The sequence below is a fragment of the Cornus florida genome, unplaced genomic scaffold (assembly GCF_030987335.1).
Source record: "Cornus florida cultivar Cherokee Brave unplaced genomic scaffold, ASM3098733v1 CherokeeBrave_3.0.0_Hap2_Chr11, whole genome shotgun sequence".
In the NCBI taxonomy this organism is placed as follows: Eukaryota; Viridiplantae; Streptophyta; class Magnoliopsida; order Cornales; family Cornaceae; genus Cornus; species Cornus florida.
The window spans coordinates 124,763,622-124,782,748 of NW_026775581.1; the positions used below are offsets into that span (position 1 = coordinate 124,763,622).

General features: G+C 34.1%; 1 protein-coding gene across 2 annotated transcripts; it reads left to right on the forward strand.

The window, feature by feature from the left end:
- Window positions 1-631: 631 nt before the first annotated feature.
- On the forward strand, window positions 632-18,872 carry LOC132282348 (nicotinate phosphoribosyltransferase 2-like). Of its 2 annotated transcripts, XM_059783998.1 has the most exons (15): window positions 632-1,107; window positions 3,380-3,527; window positions 4,605-4,724; window positions 4,878-5,012; window positions 5,095-5,156; window positions 7,055-7,130; window positions 10,228-10,329; window positions 11,292-11,408; window positions 12,956-13,014; window positions 15,221-15,395; window positions 16,877-17,011; window positions 17,086-17,184; window positions 17,764-17,872; window positions 18,390-18,502; window positions 18,609-18,872. In XM_059783998.1, the coding sequence occupies exons 1-15, from the start codon at window positions 950-952 to the stop codon at window positions 18,684-18,686; spliced, it is 1,686 nt and encodes a 561-aa protein (XP_059639981.1). In that variant the 5' UTR covers window positions 632-949; the 3' UTR covers window positions 18,687-18,872. The 2 variants fall into 2 exon arrangements, with proteins under 2 accessions (XP_059639981.1, XP_059639982.1); XM_059783999.1 differs by lacking the exon at window positions 18,609-18,872 and having other exon boundaries at window positions 18,374-18,478.
- Window positions 18,873-19,127: the final 255 nt, after the last annotated feature.

Here is a 19,127-nt window from a genome sequence, read left to right on the forward strand (position 1 = left end):
GCTTGTCAACGGCTATTATCTATTCTCATGAGAGAAAAGAGAAAAGAGAAAAGAGAAAAGAGAGAAACAACATAAAATTATAAAGAACAATAATCTCCATCCATAATAACCAGAAAATGCATGTACGTGAGAGTACTAATTAGAAATTATATATATATATATACACATATATATATATACCAATAATATTAGTTGTGCCGGGTACAATTATAGATAACAGTAGAAAATTTAGAAAAATAAACAAAAACAAAATATAGAATTATTAATAGAATTTAGTCTCGCATGGTCACTAAATAGTAATATGGTTTTAGAATTGATGCCTATACTTTTTTAAAAAACTTTAAAATTATTATATTTGATTTTGATCAGTGAAATCTAATTTTTCCCTTTTTTTTTTTTTACAAGTTACAGAAATAACTTATTCCTGAAATTTCTTTACATAAATAACTCGATAGAGGTGCTTGACTTTGGGGCTGAATAGGATTCGAGAATGTAATAGCTGTCTATGAAAATCTACTGAATAAAATTTAATTAAACCCAATTAGTACGATATATTTTATATATGTCTGTGGGTAATATATATAACAGGCCGTCACGGTCAAGCCAAAAGTGTCCAACCCGGATATAATAAACATTTTCTTTTTCCTTACATTTCAGGCTCTGGTTCGCATTCTCTGTGTTTGAAACCATTCTTTTCCATCCCTTCGTATTTGACGCTCTCAAAGACAAGACTTTCTACAACTTTCTCTCTCTTTGACCGCGAAACCCAAATTCTCTTTCATAGATTCTTCGTTCGCTCGCGTCCGTAACGACTACGCGCACACAACACACACACATATATATGTATGTGTGTATGTACATGTAACCGGGCAAAGAAAAATATCAATAACAATAGCAGATTATAGTAGTCTATAGAAAGAAGAGGCAACCCTTGTATTTCATTGAAGGAATGGAGGCAAAAGCTAATGGCTCCAGGGAGGAAGAGAATCGTCGTCCGGTCATCGATAGACCCACCAATCCAATGGTGACACCTCTTCTCACAGATCAATATCAGTTCACTATGGCCTATGCTTACTGGAAAGCCGGCAAGCACAATGAACATGCCGTGTGAGTTCATTTTTTTTTAAGCCAATTTGCCTGAATTCTTGGATTCTTTTTGGTTCTGTTTGTCTTGGATATATTTACTATATGTTACTTGCTTTGATTGTTTCTATATGGATATGTACTTACACCCATGTATAATGTAATAGGAAGTTCGATAATTTCAAGGGGTCTAGAGTTGTTTCTATGGTGAAATTTGTCTGAAACTAGTTCTTCCTGGGCTCAATCCATGCACATGGTTTGTGGGTGATTGCCTGGATGTGCAAAGATTAGATAATTAGGTTTATTGCAACATTTTATAGTTGAAGATATTGAAGTTTAATAACTTTTCCGTGGTGTCATAAACTCTGTTTTCGTCAGAGGCAGTTTGATTTCCTGTAAAAATGGGAGAAAACATAGCATAGAAAGGGAACTTGAGAAGTGCTCTATCTTAAGGAGTATAGACCATGTAGCATGAGCTGAGGAATTGATGAGCTTGGTGGAGTAAATGAGAGGGACATGAGAGTCAAAAGGGTCATTACTGTGTTAAAACTATGTTAATGTTTGCTAAAATGGAAAAAAATGTTATGTTGCTTGTAGATAATTACATTTTGGGGTTCATGTTACACGGTTGGTTGTTAAGCAGATGAACCATGAAAATAAAGTTTTATTCTTCAGTAGTTAGGCTTTATGACTCATATATAGACTAGCAAATTGGCCAGAGGTTCAACAATGGCTATAGATGGGGGGGACTTCTAGAAATCCATACTGGAAACTAAGGCTCCAAATTTGAATCCACAAAGTTTAGAAGAAAAAAAAAGGAAATGATCTGTTATTAATGAATAATGATGCTATATTGCATATCACAACCATTATTTGTATACGAATAGAATCCTAAAATATTCAAATTTCATGCTGTTGCTAAAAATTTCACAAAAAAATAAAATAAAATAAAAAAATAAAAATGTAGAGATAAGTTCCTAATGACTAAACTAAGATAACTACCAAAATCCAGAACAATTTTTGACCTCTAATAAAAATCTCGAAATATGACTTCCTATAGCACTGAAAAATGCAAAAATCGGGGCCGAAACCATGGAATGTGATCGGAAAGCAACATATGTCACCAGCAACATGTCAGCCTGCCTGTTTGGGCTTCTAGCAGTCCAAAAGAGCCATGTAAGTGTCAACGATCAGTTCTACATCAGAATCCCAAGGATTTTGTGCATTGTGTAGAAAAAAAAATATATGAAAAAACAGATAAAAGAAGAAAAAAGCAAACAATCACAACCGATTCTAATTATGTAGTACAAGACGTAGCCTACTTTCATAGTTGATCTGGCCAGAGTACCATTAAATCAAAGAAATTACAAAGAGATGGATATTGAAACTTACCTTTCCAAAGGGAAATATAACAAAACCCTAAAATGCAACACTTCTGCTCTATCAGCAATGTGCTCCTTCGCCATATACATGCACTTATGCAACGATAGTGTGATGACGGCTATTAATCCCTAGGCAACTTGGGTTTACACCAGTAATCAGAAAGGTAAGGAGTGAACAAGAGATAAATCCCATTCTCTTATACCTTTTTTAGCCTCTCCTATCTCTACTTACTAATAAATTTTCTTAAATACAAGCATTTCTAGCCATGTTTCTGGTTTGCTGAATGATCTCACTAAAATAGTCAATTATACTTTAACATGGATGAAGAACATGAATTGTTGATATCAATTATCACCAAGCTGAACAGGATTCCAGTAAAATTTAAACAATTTTATATTAAATTATGACCATAAGTCAAAATTTTGAGCCAGGTGGAGTTTAGTGTGCGTCTGTTTAGTTGTTACAATGCATCTTGACCATTTCCTGTTCTGTATGTTTATAACTTTTTTATGACCATAAGCCAAAATTTTGAGCAGGTAGAGTTTAGTGTGCGGCTGTTTAGTTGTTACAATGCATGTCTTGGCTATTTCCAGTTCTGTATGTTTATTATTTAATATTTGGATTATGTTTAGTGATTCCTATTATATGTTTACAATGTAAAAGATCGAGTAATATATGTTCTGTATTTGTGTTTATAATTCTGTTATTTCTAACCTACAATATGTTTCAGTGTGCGGCTGTTTAGTTGTTACAATGCATGTCTTGGCTATTTCCAGTTCTGTATGTTTATTATTTAATATTTGGATTATGTTTAGTGATTCCTATTATATGTTTACAATGTACAAGATCGAGTAATATATGTTCTGTATTTGTGTTTATAATTCTATTATTTCTAACCTACAATATGTTTCAGATTCGATTTATATTTTAGGAAGAACCCCTTTGGCGGTGAATATACAGTTTTTGCTGGTCTAGAAGAGTGCATAAGGTTTATTGCTAACTTTAAAGTCACAGAGGAGGAGATTGGTTTTATCAAGACATCCTTGCCCGATACATGTGAGGTAGACCAACTCATTGCATATATTTGCTGTAGAGTAGCAGTAATATACTGATTTTGGTTCATATATACTCGTTATGAATGTAAAAAGCAATGGGTAATACTGAAACAGGAAGAATAAGCCTTTGGAATTTTCTTAGGATTTGAATTTTATGTCTTCAGTGGAAATTTCAGACACATAGGATTTAATGTATTCAATTTACGGTAAAATTTTATTCTTTTCAACACAAAACTAAATCAGCTACCAAATTTAAGTGAATTTTATGTCTTCAATGGAAATTTCAGACACATGATTTAATGTATTTAATTTGCAGTAAAATTTTATTCTTTTAAACACAAAGGTAAAATGTTCTTAATATACATTGTTAAATGCAATTTGCACCTTCACAAATGGTTGTGGGACGTGTAGGAAGATATGGGTGTAAATGTAAATCTGTATGCATTTATACAGTTGAGAATAGAAACTTAAAGCCATTGTTTCTTCCAGTATCATATATTATGTGGGCTATGTATCCATGTTGATAGAGGCACTAACATAACACACTTCTATTTTTTGGATATCCAACATCTTTGTTAGTTGGTTATTGCACAAGTCTATGGTGCTATGCCATACAAAATATATATATATATATATATATATATATATATGATGTAGATTACTTCTTCTTTCCCTCATAGTGGCAAATTTCCCAAACTAATGCTGCTCTCAAGGTTTTGGTGAAGAGGTGGAAGCATTATCACTCCGAGCAACACACTGAAATTGATATATATTGGAGAATTTGAACTGTGTGGGAAGTGGACTTGAAACAAGAAACATAGATAATTTATAATACTCTCTTTATTGTGGATGTTCACCATTGTACTCCATTTTATTAACATTTTCCCAAGGTAAAAAATCAAGTGATTTTCATATTAATTTGAAAGAAATTTCACACAGATAGTAAGGATATCTTGTTCTTGCCTAGGGCATTTAAAACTGCATTTATGAGATATTATGCCACTCTGCATTCTTCATACAATCTATGGCTTCTACAAGCAAAGACCAAGTGGTTCACTAATCACTGTTATTTTATGACTTTAGGATGGCTTCTATGATTATCTTAAAGGAATTGATTGTTCTAATGTTGAAGTGTATGCTGTTTCGGAGGGATCTGTTGTTTTCCCAAAGGTACCCCTACTTAGGGTTGAAGGACCAATTGCTGTGAGTACCTAAAACCTGCCCCTTTTGACCAATGTTTTCATGTTTTGCTGAATCTACATTATGCAATATTTTTTACCTAGTGTTAAACTGAACATGCACTTTCTTGTTTTCTTTATCCTGAAAAACCTTAATGCTTCTTTTTTGTTATTGTAGGTGGTTCAGCTATTGGAAACTCAATTTGTAAACCTTATAAATTATGCATCATTAGTTGCTACCAATGCTGCAAGGCATCGGTTTGTCGCTGGAAAGTCTAAACTTCTTCTTGAGTTTGGGCTTCGACGGGCACAGGTTGCTGATATATTTTATTTGGTTTAAAGAGCTTTTCTGTATTTTTCCCTTTTAAAAGATTCTATGGTTCTTTCACACATAGGGGCCTGATGGTGGAATAAGCGCATCAAAGTATTGCTATCTTGGTGGATTTGATGCAACAAGGTGATTCCCACTGAAGTAATTAATTCTTACTACAACTATGCAGTTGTCATTTTTTTTTTGGTTAGGTATCTTATTTATTTATTAGGATTTATAATCAATTTTCCTGGAGGTTGTTTTTTACTTGATTGGTGACACTGCATCAATTTGAAGCTATTTTTAGGATGATTTAGTTTTTGAAAATTTTAAGATTAAATTCAAAGCTTGTATTAGTTTATCATATCCACACTCATTTGTAACCTGAGTTTGGCTTAGGTGAAGTTTTAGAATCTGTTCAAGGTTTTGGATGCTTGTTTTTAGTTACTTGTAATAACTTTTTCGATCTAGACAGTTGTATGTTCCTGTGGTATGTTAATAACCTTATTATCATAGATGTCAGTCTCTTGGAAAAAAAAAGAAGAAAAGAAAGCAAATATATTTCAGTATACTGTGCATGAGACGCCATCTGCTAGACATCACAAATATTCCTTGGCCTGCTATTTTTGTATCATACTAGTGTGCAGTTTTAGATATTTAGGAGTCAGGGCATCAAGGGTAGAAATACAATATTTAGGTTAAAAAAGTGAAATTGCTTCTACAGTTGCTCTTAAAGGTGTGGATTAATAAGAATTTATAGATCTATAAGGTCGGGATTCTAAAGCTACAGACGATCTTGATCCAGTGTATGCTTCAGCTGTATTCTGGGAGCTCCAAATTTGTGTTTCTTTTGATGAGCTGATGTAATCCTTTTTGCATCACAAGCTGCCTACAAAATAGTCCAATATGAGAAATGCTGTCCATAAAATGGGAATTTCCACCCGCAACCGCAGCCCAAAAGAAAAGGAAAAAATATGCCAACCTTCTCTGTAATATACAATTTTCATATATTCTTTCAGTTACCTACCAAATACCACCTTTCTATATGTCTTCGACACCTTTCCTTTTTGAGCTCTGCTCTCGGTCTTCTACCCTCTCTTGTCAATATGTTAAAGGCTTAATTCTGTATGCTTTTCTACTAGTTTACATGCTTCAAATTTCTACAATTTTTTCCTTTATTTCTTTTGGTGGTCCTTTGGTCCAGATGCCCGGTTTGATTTATAATTGATGTTTTTTCTTTAGTTGTTAGCACATCTATCACACCGCCACCCCCCTTTAAATCAAAATTTGCTCATGCGTTGGATATTTGTATAAAGTGATGCTTTTGTGTATTCTTCCAATATATCACTTGGCAACTTATGCCCCCAGTGTACAATGCCCTGGTTTCTTATTCCACATTTAGCTATGCTGATATGATGGTTTTCTAAATTCATCAAGCTGAACTTACATTCAGCTTTGATCCGTAGTTAATGTAGTATAATTCATTCACTGGATACTTTGTGGTCATCTGTAGCCATATTGCTCCCAAAATGCAAGTCTTTAACCAAATGTCGTTAGAGACTCTGTTGCAGTGATGGGTCTGTTCTTTTTTTATTTTTTTATTTTTTTTTTTATTTTTTTATAAGTAAATTTTTTTTTTCATGGCAAAAATGTTAGATTAGAAGTTAGTGGGTGTGAAGGCTAAAAACCGATCTCCCTACGACATGGGGAGCAACCCAACCGCTGTTCTTAATTCTTAAAATGCACATCTTGGACCAAAGATTGCTGTAGATTTGTGATGGATTTGTTCTTGGTCTGTCAAAATGCATTAAATCGAAATAAGTCATTTAAGTCACAAACTTGCATTGCAGTTATTAGTGTAAGTTTAGTAGCAAATCCCAATTCCCAATTAGATCAGACATTGAATGATTTATACGGTAGTGCCTCTTTCTGAATCACTTGGGAATCACTTAAATCTAACATCCTTCTTATATTTCTCCAATAATTTGTTGATCAGAGTAACTTTTGATGTGGCTCATCTCCATTTTCGTGTTGTGCGTTGACAGCAATGTTGCAGCTGGGAAGTTATTTGGAATACCGCTTCGTGGAACACATTCCCATGCTTTTGTTAGCTCATTTATGGTTGGTGAAATTTACAAGCAATTTTTGATACATAAGCTTGAGATTTATTAACAGTATATTGCCGAAAAGGTTTGGGTAGTTCTGTTTGCACCAATATGCTGGTCAATGACTTTAATTTTTGTTTATTCTTTTGAATTTTTTTCTTCCAAAATACAAAATTTCCCTTTACTTTCAATAAATCATACATTAGCATGTTAACTTCATTTGAGATAAGTTTGATTTTAAATTACATGATCTCCAGTTAATGTAACAGAATAATAGAACTCACAGTTTAATGTCTAAAGGTCTACTCCCTAGACACAATTCACTCAGATTTGTTCTATATTACTTGATTAGCAACTAGCCCAATTTGACTCTGTCAAGGAAGTTTTACATATATGGAATCAAGAGATATGTTAAAATCACACTTAATTAAGGGAATATAGAACATATGACTTTTTTTAGGACAAAAAAGTTATTCTTTTTAAAATCATTTGACTTCCTGATTCAAATAAAGAATGGTGCCTTACAAAGTCTTTTTTTGTTTAGTGAAGTCAAAGTTCATCCTTGTTTCTATAAAAGTATTAAGGTTTGGAACTAATATGTTAGCTTAGGGAAGTGGTAAAATGTTATTAATGTAGTGTGGGGATTCTAAAATGCATTCTTTGGGGATTCAAAAACAATTCTACTACCCTTAGAATGTCCACGATCAGCACAAGACAGATACCACCATCTCATCCTTGAGTCAATGAGGCGGCATCCAGAATTGTTACAGGTTTTGTTTCCAGGGGGTTTTACCAATGTTCAAGCAGCATTCTTGTCTGCTTCAATGCCTCTCTCTGGTGTACGAAAAAGACAAGGAAAAAGGGCTAGTTGCCGATTACTCAATTCATTTTTGTCTCCAGCCGGCACTGTATAAACATCTTACTCCCTCCATGGTGCTTCCTTTCAGTATTTTTCTTTAAGAAGGCCCGCTTCGTCAACAAAAGGCATTTTTTTCATTTTCATTCGTCTCTCGCTTTGATGCTATTTGATGCGAAAAGGGTTGTGGAAGAAGTAGCATAATATTAATCCGCTGGGAAGACACTACGACTAAGACCAAGACTAAGACAGGGAGATATAGGAGAGACCAGGAGTTGTTAGAAATTATATTATATAAGGGACAGCCTTCTCTTTGCTGTAACAAGTCTTAATCAATATAAAATTGAAATATTATTGGATTATTAACTTCTCTTCAGGCTTTTCCCTAATTTCCCTTTAGAAATCTAGGCTCCAAGGTGATTGGAGTAATTATAGTCTTTTTTACTGCTGTAAGGATACTTTGTTTTGTTTTGTTTTTTTTTCATGTTTTCTTCTCTTCCGTGGAATCTGTGATAAAACTGCAAGTTTTTTAAAGTTCATAAGATAGAAACTCATTCTAGCTTCACTTTTTAAATAGATCTTGATTTTTTTGGCTCAATATTGTTTGATATATTTGAAGTTCAGACTTAAATTGGTGGATTTTGATGACCTTAGTTTGCTTATGACGGTACCTTGTTCTTTAATTCTCTAGACAAGTTGTGCATTATTAGGCTTATATGAAGAAAAATAGAGTTGAATGGTTTTGGTGATTTAACAAATACGTGAGATTTCACCTTAGTCTGAGAAGTTTGAGTGGGTTTCTACTCTTCCATTACTTGGGACTTCTATGTTACATGAATCCTATTATTTCATTTTTCGTTATCCAAGTCCATAACCTTAGTCAAGCCACTTGTTGTCATATCTTTCCTTACTAACTCTACCCATGTTAATTTTGGTCTTCCTCTTCCATCCCATAGCATTTACCATGACACTCTTCATAAGTGTTGCACTTATGCTTATTCATTTGGTAGAAGGGAAGGATGAGGAAAGGAGGGAGGATAGGAGGGATGGAACAAGTTTCCATTGTTTGGTAGGAGGGAGAAATGGAGGGAATAGGGAAGATGGAGGGATGAGCTGTCCTTCTTGGTTCTCCATTTTGCTTCCACCCAAAAGTGGGAGGAAGAGGAGAGAGAAAAATAAAAATTTGTTAGATAATTTGAAAAGATGTCCCTTTCTGTTTGGTCAGATGGAAGGGATTCCTCATCCTTCCCTCCCTTTCTCCATTCCATCCATTTTTTCATCCTTCCTACCAAACTTAGCATAGTGGCCCTCTTTGCATATGTCCAAACAATCTTAATGATTTTTCTCTCATTTATCTCCAGTGGATGCTACTCAACCATCTTACAAATGTGTTTATTTCTACTTCTATCCTTTGTTGTCTTGCCGCACATCCATCTCAACATTCTCATACCCGCATCGCTCTTTTTGTGCATATGTTCAGATATATATCCATCCGTTGGACATCATGTTTTCAACCAGTGTAATTAAGGCCAGAAGGAGCCCTGGCTTTTAAAATTATGAACAAATACATTAGATGTAAAGTCTTCTAAATTCAACTTAAACTGCATGTACTGATATCAGTTTTCATTTAACACTCATGTTCCATCCAGTACTGGATAACTATCTAGTGCGTTCAACATTATAATAGTTGGTCAAAGAGTTGATATAACTCGTATCATTCAGCCACCAAGCTTGTCCACATCAAGTAGAAAACAAATAAGTTAAGATGAAATTTTCTGTTTTGATACTCTCTTTTTCTTCTTTTGCATGATTCCAGCCCTATTGCATTCTTTTCTGCAAGATTCAGATTCTAGCCTAATTCAACATGAAGGCTGCTGCTTGGACCATTTACTTTCTTTTTATTTTGTAAAAATCCGTCCCAAAAAAATTCTATTCCTATTGAAGTAGAAAAACCCACTTAACTGGGGCCATACATGTAAAACATCTGTTAATAGAGGAAGTGTTAGCCTCATTGCAGGATGTCCTATCTAAGGCACTTACCTAGGTTAGCAGACCTGCTTGTCTGAGGTGTTTAGAGGCAATAACTGTGATCCTTGCCTTGCCTTAGCATCTATTTATTTGCCTGACCGCTTTGACTACACTTTTTTCTTTCTATTCCAAAATAAAAAGAAAGATAACTTATTTTAATGCTCTGTTGTCTGTGCAGCCCTTCTTGCATAGTTTATTTCTTTTACCTAATTAATCCAGTGATTTACAGAGCCCTGATGAGATCATAGACAAGTCACTTCAGAGTTGTGATCATTCAAGTATTTGTGAGGACTTTGTTAGTCTGGTGCAGACATGGATAAGCAAAATGAAGGTGATTTGAACTTTACCCAACTGCTCTATTTCAACTGCTTTTGTCATCAATCTATCAATAGTTGTGCATGCTATAATTACAGGTAAAAGTTACCTTACCATGCTTTGATCTATCATATACAAGTTCAAAAGTCGAATAAAACTTGTGCATTTCTTTTTCCACTACGATACTTCTTCCATTTGTTTCTGTTCATTTTAGTTTTGAGTTTCTTTTTCTCTTTTGAGATTACCCTTGCATATCTCCAATTATAATACGCATTCGCAGACTGAAAGCTTGTTCGTGATGAAAATTATGCATCATGTGTAATCAATAATGCATTTTATTTATTTTTTTTTTGTGCAACACTAAAACAGAACAATAATGCAAACAGTAATTATAAACCCAAGCACTATAGCACTGCAAATAATAATGCGTACCTAATAATAAAAATAGGAAGTCAACTTGAATGATAATTAAATTGTATGACTTGATGAAATCTGGATCTTTTATTGGCAAAACTAGCTGGTGCCACATGTGATGCCATTGTGTAGAAAGAGGACAGAGTATGTGTGCCAATGTTACATGTATGCCAATCAGCTCTTTGAGTTCAATTCTCTTATGTTTTGTCAAGTCACTTGTCTGTTTTCTGCAGTACCGGAAGTAACATGGTTCTAATCAAGAATCTTTGTATATATCCTGAAATATCCAACTTTGTCTCTTTTCATATCACAAAATAATTACAGTTTCAAAAAGCTCTAAATTAATGTCCAATGCAAAATTTTGATTAAATTTATCCCATTTTAGGGGTGAGAGTGACCTGCAAGACTTAAAGGGTTAATGTGTAAATGATCATCATCAGTGCTTCTCGTAATATTTAAATAAAATTGATCTTTACTGTGACAAAATTGAACACCATGTTTCTTAATTCTTTGTCACTTAACATGTCTCATTTTTAAGTTGTTTGGGTTGTGGATGCTTTTCAGAGGTCACATTTATTACATGGCATTTTTGTTGAGACAAATCAGAGTGAGTTAGCAGCTTTCACCTCGTATGCCCTAGCGTTCCCCAACAGCTTTCTTGCTCTTGTAGACACGTATGATGTAAGTACAAAATGTTTCAATTAATCTTGTATGTCTGATATGACAGTTCTGTTGTATTTTCTTAGTTACCTGGCTGGATGTCATCTTCTGTTTATCCCTTGTTGTTTAGCATCTAACAGTTGATTTTGCATATAATGCTCTGTGTGTGTGTGTATGTGTGTGTGTGTTTGTGTTTTTTTTGACAAGTAAAATTCTATTCAAAGCCCTCTAGAGGGGAGCGCACCCAAAGAAATACAAATAATCTATATACCCACCAAACAACCATATGCTCCATACTCTCAAACTATCAAAAAAAATCAATCAACTCCACCAAGGATTTACAATTCCACCCTTTAACCCAAAAAACAAAGAGCTCAAAATAGAATATTTTAAAGCTGGAATAGGAGTTTCCTCTTCCTCAAAAGATCTTCCATTCGTCTCCCTCGACAATCCCCACTACATACACAAATGTGACACCCTTCAAGCACCTCTAGCTTGCGAAACCAGTGTGTTCACCTCTCCCAGGCTCGTGCATGCCCAACATGGAACCTGGCAAGACCAAACGAACACCAAAGATAGCGAGATTCATGTCTCACATATCTCTAGCCACCGGACAGAGCAAAAGGAGATGATCAGTGATCTCCTCATCCCTCTTGCACGTGCAACACCAATTCACAACGATTAAACACCTCTTACTTAGGTTGTCAATCATCAAAATGCTCCCAAGAAGCAACTGACCACCCAAAAAAGGCCACCTTAGAGGGGGCTTTTGTGCCTGATATCCTTCCAAGGGAATAAGAACCCCGATGCTCCAACAGCCTCCTATAAGATGATCTCATCTCAAAGGTCCCTTGTCTAGAGCCCAGCCATATCCAGCCATCTTCCCCCACCCACTCCACATGCTAGTTATACAAAAGAACCAAAAAAATCAGTCATCTCTAATTTCAAACCTTAGTTAAACAGTATTGTAAGTCATTAATCTATAGAAAGGAGAGGAAAAAAAAAAAAAAAAGACTGTGAATCAGTTTTGAAATTCATTTTAATATTTATATTTTAAGGTCTAAGATCAGCTATTTAAGTCAGGATTGTCATGATCATTTAGTTAGCATTGTTCACTTGAGTGATTTCCTTTTAATGTCCGTTCCATCCAGGCTACTCTTGTTACTCTAACTGGGTTAAGCCTTAATGATTTCTTAAATAAACTACGATTACCATATTTTGTTAGCCTAAGGAAAAGGAAGATCCCAACTATAAAGTTTAAAGACATTTTTCTTACTCTTTATGCATCTTTTTTTCTTCCTTGATAACTTATTAGCTTTGCCCTTGCTTCCACGTTATTTAATCAAATTGATGTATGCTTATACTTTAGATAGTAGATAAGAATATATGTAAACATGTGCTCTATGTTGCTATGCATTTCAACTAGATTGAGTATTCATTACAATAGTGCAGTTTTTTCTTTTGTACAAGTCACGTTCTCTTACTTCCTAATTCATAAAGCAGCGTCTACACGACTCATTGATTTTGGCATTCTTTTAACTCAAAAGTGCTGCATCTATTTTTACCAGGTTATGAGGACAGGAATTCCTAATTTTTGTGCAGTTGCTCTGGCACTCAATGATTTGGGGTATGTCGGGAAGGTTTACTCTTGTGAATGCATCTTTACTCAATAATAGTGTTATCTTTTTTTGAGCATGGAATTTCGTTATCATGATTAGTTACTTTTCTTTATAATATTGCATCATCTGTCTCTGTCTAGTTCAGTAGTGATCTTTAGCTTCATGTTTGCAGTATCCTGAGGGTTTTGACAAATGAACTACCTAGAGCAGCACGCTTCTTTTTTTTCAGTCTCAGGACCAGCTTGTAAAGAATATAACACGATGCATGAGACACACAGAATTATTATTTGGCCTGTTTAATGCAGTATATAACTTATGACTAGATAACTATTTATGATTTCAGGATCTTATTAATTTTACTGAGTATATACTTTCGATTAATAATTGTTATATTTTAACTTAGTGCAATGCTTATACCTGATAATAGCAGTCTGGTAGTGCATCAGACATATTGCTAGTAAAGGTTCTCAAAATACTTTTAACAAGAAGGAAATATTTCTATATAAGAATATATACCAAAATGATAATATATTTTCAGATGCTAGAAGTTCTACGTTTTAATTATAATCTTCATAATGATTTCAATTTATTTTATAATCTCAAATGCCTTGCTCATATTTTTGGATTTGAAAGTTTGAAGGATGAATGTACTGGGCATCTGCACAACTGTGGACAAAAAATTCCTGCCTTTTTATGAACCTGCCTAGATGTCACAAAATCCCCATAATGTTGTACTTCCTTGAATAGCATGTTCATATATTATAGGATTTGTATATACCTGATGCAAATATTTTCCGAAGTTTTGACGGGACTAAATTAAATTATGAAACTAGCTGTTAGAATTCCCAATTGTCAATTTTTAAAACCTTCTCAAGGTATCCCTTCTTGATGCTAATCACGGGTACACTTGTATAATGAAGGAACTTAATTTCATACTACTTAGTTTATATATGCACAAGCACAGAACATGCAAGTATTGGGTAAGATTGAATTGGATTTCATTCTATTTTATGATTCACATTCAATGATCACATTACAATAAAATGGGTATATTCACATTTATGCATGCAAATAGAAGAAACTTAATTATATAGAACTTGATTTATATATTGAATGCATATGCACAAAACTTGCAAGCTTTAGGTAAGATTGAATTGGAAAAGACATTTGACATTATGATTCACCTTTAATGACCAAGTTACACAATGCATCATCTGAATTGGGTATAGCACATTTAATTATACAAGAAATGGGATATGAACCCCCCACCCACCCACACACAAAATCTCACTCCTGAGTGTTGCCAATAAACCTTTGTGGGATGGAGCCCGTGCTTCAGGAGTGTTTTGTACAACAACAAGCCTTTTTCCCAACTACTTGGGATCGGCTACATGAATCCTATGTTTTCATTCTGCTCTAAGGCCTTAGCCTCAGTTAAACCACATGCTATCATATCCACTTCAGGAGTGTTTTGGATTAACATATATTAGTGTAAAAGGCATTTTGTTATAAGACAGACCCGCATCGCTTTGTGGTAAAAATTGGTGAACATTTAGAAGGCATGTTCAAAGAATGAATGCAAAGGTGGTTGAGAAAGAATGTAATGGTTTTGATATTAAACAATTGCTAATCTGTAGTAAGACTGATATAAAAGAGTGGTGGATATTTGATCTCAGTTAGTTAGGGCTAGGCTTGTTGGAGTTGCATGGAGTCTGTTTGGGTCTAATAATTGATCTACCAATTTCAGTTCTTTTTTCCTTTTAGCTTCATAAAGTTTCGGTCGATATTGGTTTTATTATTGTTATGCCGGAGCATGAAATAATGTTTATATAATTACCAATTACCTTTTTTGTTCAGAATTCAAAAATGATATTGTGACCTGTTTCGCTCAAACCTTATTATTGATGGGGGCTCTAGCTTCATGTTCTTGCCACAAATGCTTTCTTGTCCTTCACATGAACCAGAAAATGTGTGTGCCAAAAACTTATACTTTATGGACCTGTATGATAGATAACATAAATTGTTTAAACATATTATTGAATGATAAATGTAACCAAGTAGAGTATGTTCTAAAATATTTGATTGTACCTCTCTTTCCCTTGTTGAATTTCCAGTCATTTCCATAACTTTTTCAGGATTAATTTCAGTGGTTTGATTACTTTGGATATCTATTTGTTTTCTTTATCTTCATTCATGAGCTTAGATTATGTGCAGGTACAAAGCAGTTGGCATTAGGTTAGACTCTGGTGACTTGGCATATTTGTCATGTGAGGTACGGAAGTTCTTCCGCACTATTGAGGAGGAATTTGGAGTACTTGGTTTTGGAAAGATGAGTATTACTGCTAGTAATGACCTCAACGAGGAAACTTTAGATGCTCTAAACAAACAGGTAAGACTCGTATTCTTGAAACAATTTAAATATATTTGCACTTGAAAAGTTTCTGAGCATTCTATGTGGGATATATGGAACAACTGAAAATGTGCCACCATAAGCATTTGAACTTTATACTCTAATTGGTCATGTTGGTGCCAATTACTACAGTTAGTTAGCTCTATATTGATATGGCGTAATTGATCCTTGTGGTTAACAAAAACTTTGCCTTGATTTGTCTTGATTATTAACAATCTGGAATTATTTTTATTTGTCTCTTATAGATTTATTGAAATGATCTTTTCTGGTGTGCCCCCATTTATTGCCAAGTTCCTAACATGATAGTCTGCTTTTTTTGAGATTTTTTTCTATTGACGAAATTATATAGAATTATTTTATATTGAGTAAAGTTCTTTAGTTTTGGTCTATTTACAAAACTAAGGCCGGACAAATATACAAGTATTTGTTCACTGGGCTACTTTGCAGCTTACGAATTTAAAGTGTCAACTCTTCTTCTCATTGGAAAACACAGCTACAAGAAACTGGCAGTTTAAATTTGCTCAAAATTCTCTATTTTGAAAAATGTTGCAGGATAAGTTTTTAGAAATTCCAGATTTTCATATTTGACATGGATGAAAAAAAAGAAAAAAAAAAAGGATGTTATTGCCATAGAAAAGAAAATCTGTAATTTATAAAAATTTATCCTTTTTTCTTTTCATATAGACTCATAGGACTGGACAATGAGGTTGATGGCTCATCTCTTTCTACCTGATTTTCTTCTAAATTATAACCTTTAACTAGCTAGATGAAGCTTTGAAGGAGGCAATGAATCTATAATAAATCACATTATGAGCATTCAGATTTGTTTAAGTTGAATCAAACAATTTTTTTGCCCGCAAATAGAATCAAGAAATATTTGAAAATGAAAAAGGTGAAATACAAAACATGCGTTTCAGTGGATAAAATGGCGATGCAAAGTAAATGCACCAAAGAGGTTCCTATCTTTTGATTTATTTGAATTTAAATAATTCACGCCATGTATAAATGAAAATTTATATGTTATTTTTAAACTAAACACTGTCCATGGTATTGATATTCATGTTATCTACATTTCCATGGTCACCTTTGCAATATCACACCTACCATTCATAAAGAAGGGCAACTCATAATAAGAAGGGTTAGTTATCATTTCAGTTCTGATCCTTCTTACCCGTCTGATGTATGTTTCTATGTTCTTCTTGGCAAACCATAAATAGACACACTGGCTGGTTGCCAAAAATTTTTGCAATGGGTTTCAAATAATACAATTAGAATTTTTCTATCCAATTTATTGATTATTAGCTATTGTATCTGGACAAATTTTAGAGTTCTTTCTCTCTTTGTTTTCTTTTGTCTTTTGTCTTTTTTCTTTTTCTTGTTTACTGAAGAAAGAAGGAAAAAGAAAAAGAAAATTCATTTTCGTACCTAAATGTCTATATTGGATGACTATTCCTGAACAGGGTCACGAGGTTGATGCATATGGAATTGGAACTTACTTGGTTACATGCTATGCTCAAGCCGCTTTAGGATGTGTATTCAAGCTTGTTGAAATAAATAATCAGCCTCGTATCAAACTCTCTGAAGATGTTTCAAAGGTTTGATCACACCACTAAAATAATTCACTGGCATTCTGCTTATATCATAGAGGTTAACTATTTTCTGGTTTTAGGTTTCTATTCCATGTAAAAAACGGTGTTACAGATTGTACGGGAAAGAAGGTTACCCCCTTGTAGACATAATGACGGGGGAAAATGAACCACCTCCAAAGGTATCTCATCTACATACTGCATACCCGTTAATCTTCTTCTGGAGTTTCCATTTGGATTTTTGGCATTCATATTGTGTGATTATAAAAGCTGTTCTTAACATTGTCAACAAAGCTGATTTGACTTTTGGCTATTACGAAAATACATCATTGACTCAGACCACTGCATTGTCATAAAATTTCATTCTTCACAGTTATATGCAGAGTTTTGACAGCATTAGAATATTAGATTGAACTATTTTAAGGTTTTGTCTAGATTGTAATTATTTTCGGTTTCAGAATAGGAATAAAGTTTCTTGTGGTTCCTGAAAAACTGCCCTAGTTTTACTTGTCTTGAAATTTTAAAGTAGTGTAACACATTATATGTACATAATAAGCATATACACAGGCACATTTTTGTGTATATTCATGTATTTATTTAAGCTATGTCTATTTGTAGAGAGTAGGGATGTCTGTTACTAGGTCAAATTCATCTTGAAATTAGAAGGCTTCTGCTGTTGGACTGTTTTCATCATGAACTCCCGGGTCTTGACTCTTCCATTGAGCCTGTTTAACTTTTTTTAATTCGTATTCTATTTGCAGGTATCCGAACGGATTCTGTGTCGTCACCCATTTAATGAATCCAAGAGAGCATATGTGGTGCCCCAGCGTGTTGAGGAGCTTCTGAAGTGCTTTTGGCCTGGCAGCCAAGGTGAGAGAATTTGGTTACATGACCTGATATTTATGATAGTCAACACTAATCCATGACTTTAAGCATTTGTTTTAATCTTTGCATGCTTTCCACATTTAAATTAATTACTTACAGTGTCTTTTTGGGTGAGCAGAGCTAATATGTTCTGCTTTCCTACCTATCCGAAGTTTGACTTTCATGAATACTTGAAATTTTGAACCTGTTAGTAATTATAACCAAACCCTCATAATCAGCTCCTTTTACGCAAACAAACACCACAACAAACCTTCCTCAAAAAAAAAGGGTCACGCAACACCATAATTTCCCCTTTATTTTGATGCACCATATTTAACTGGGTCTCATTCTGTTTTTGTTTATTTATTTATTTATTATTATTATTTATCCATTTAGCATCCTTATCTTTACTTTTGGGGCCTTAGAAGTTGAAATAGCAATGATAGTCAACTCCCATTTGAAAAACTCTCATTCTCTTTTTTGAGAACTACACTTGTCTGAACTCAGTTTTGGCTTTCTGAAGATAAAGTAAGAGAAGAGTTACCACCCCTTGAGGAGATCAGGGATCGTTGTATTAAGCAGCTGGAGCAAATGCGGCCAGACCACATGAGGAGACTGAACCCAACACCTTACAAGGTACTATAATATGCTTCTTGCTTGCATGATTTATAGCAGAAAATGTTCTGTTTTGTGAAGTTTTTCTGGTTATAACTATGAAAACATTCATTTCATTACTGTGCAGGTCAGTGTAAGTGCAAAGTTGTACGAATTTATTCATTTCCTATGGCTCAATGAGGCACCTGTTGGGGAGTTGCAGTGATGACGTATGGACAAGATGAACTGCGAGAACATCAAATAAAACAGGAGTTATGAATCCATTGAAATTGGAGGAGCCTGAAATAGTTGGCATATATATGTTTAATACAGAGATACATACCTCTGTAATTGATTAACTGTGATTTTTTTTCCCGTATTGCTTAATAAAGAAAATTTGTTTAGTTTACCATTTTTACTCTCACTAGTTTTAAGTCCAATAATTTGGTTTTTACTCCAAGAAAGTTCTATATTTGCCATGAGCGACTTAAAATAGGTTTTTACCAAGAATTCAGAACGGATTTGGGTGGATTGTTGTAAAATATAACTCATGATTATACAAATATTGAACATCTAATTTCACCAACCTCCTGTATCGAATTCTTATATTCATCCTTCTGATTTTGGGGCGAGTGCACTCAAGTGTTGGCAGATTCATTCACCAATT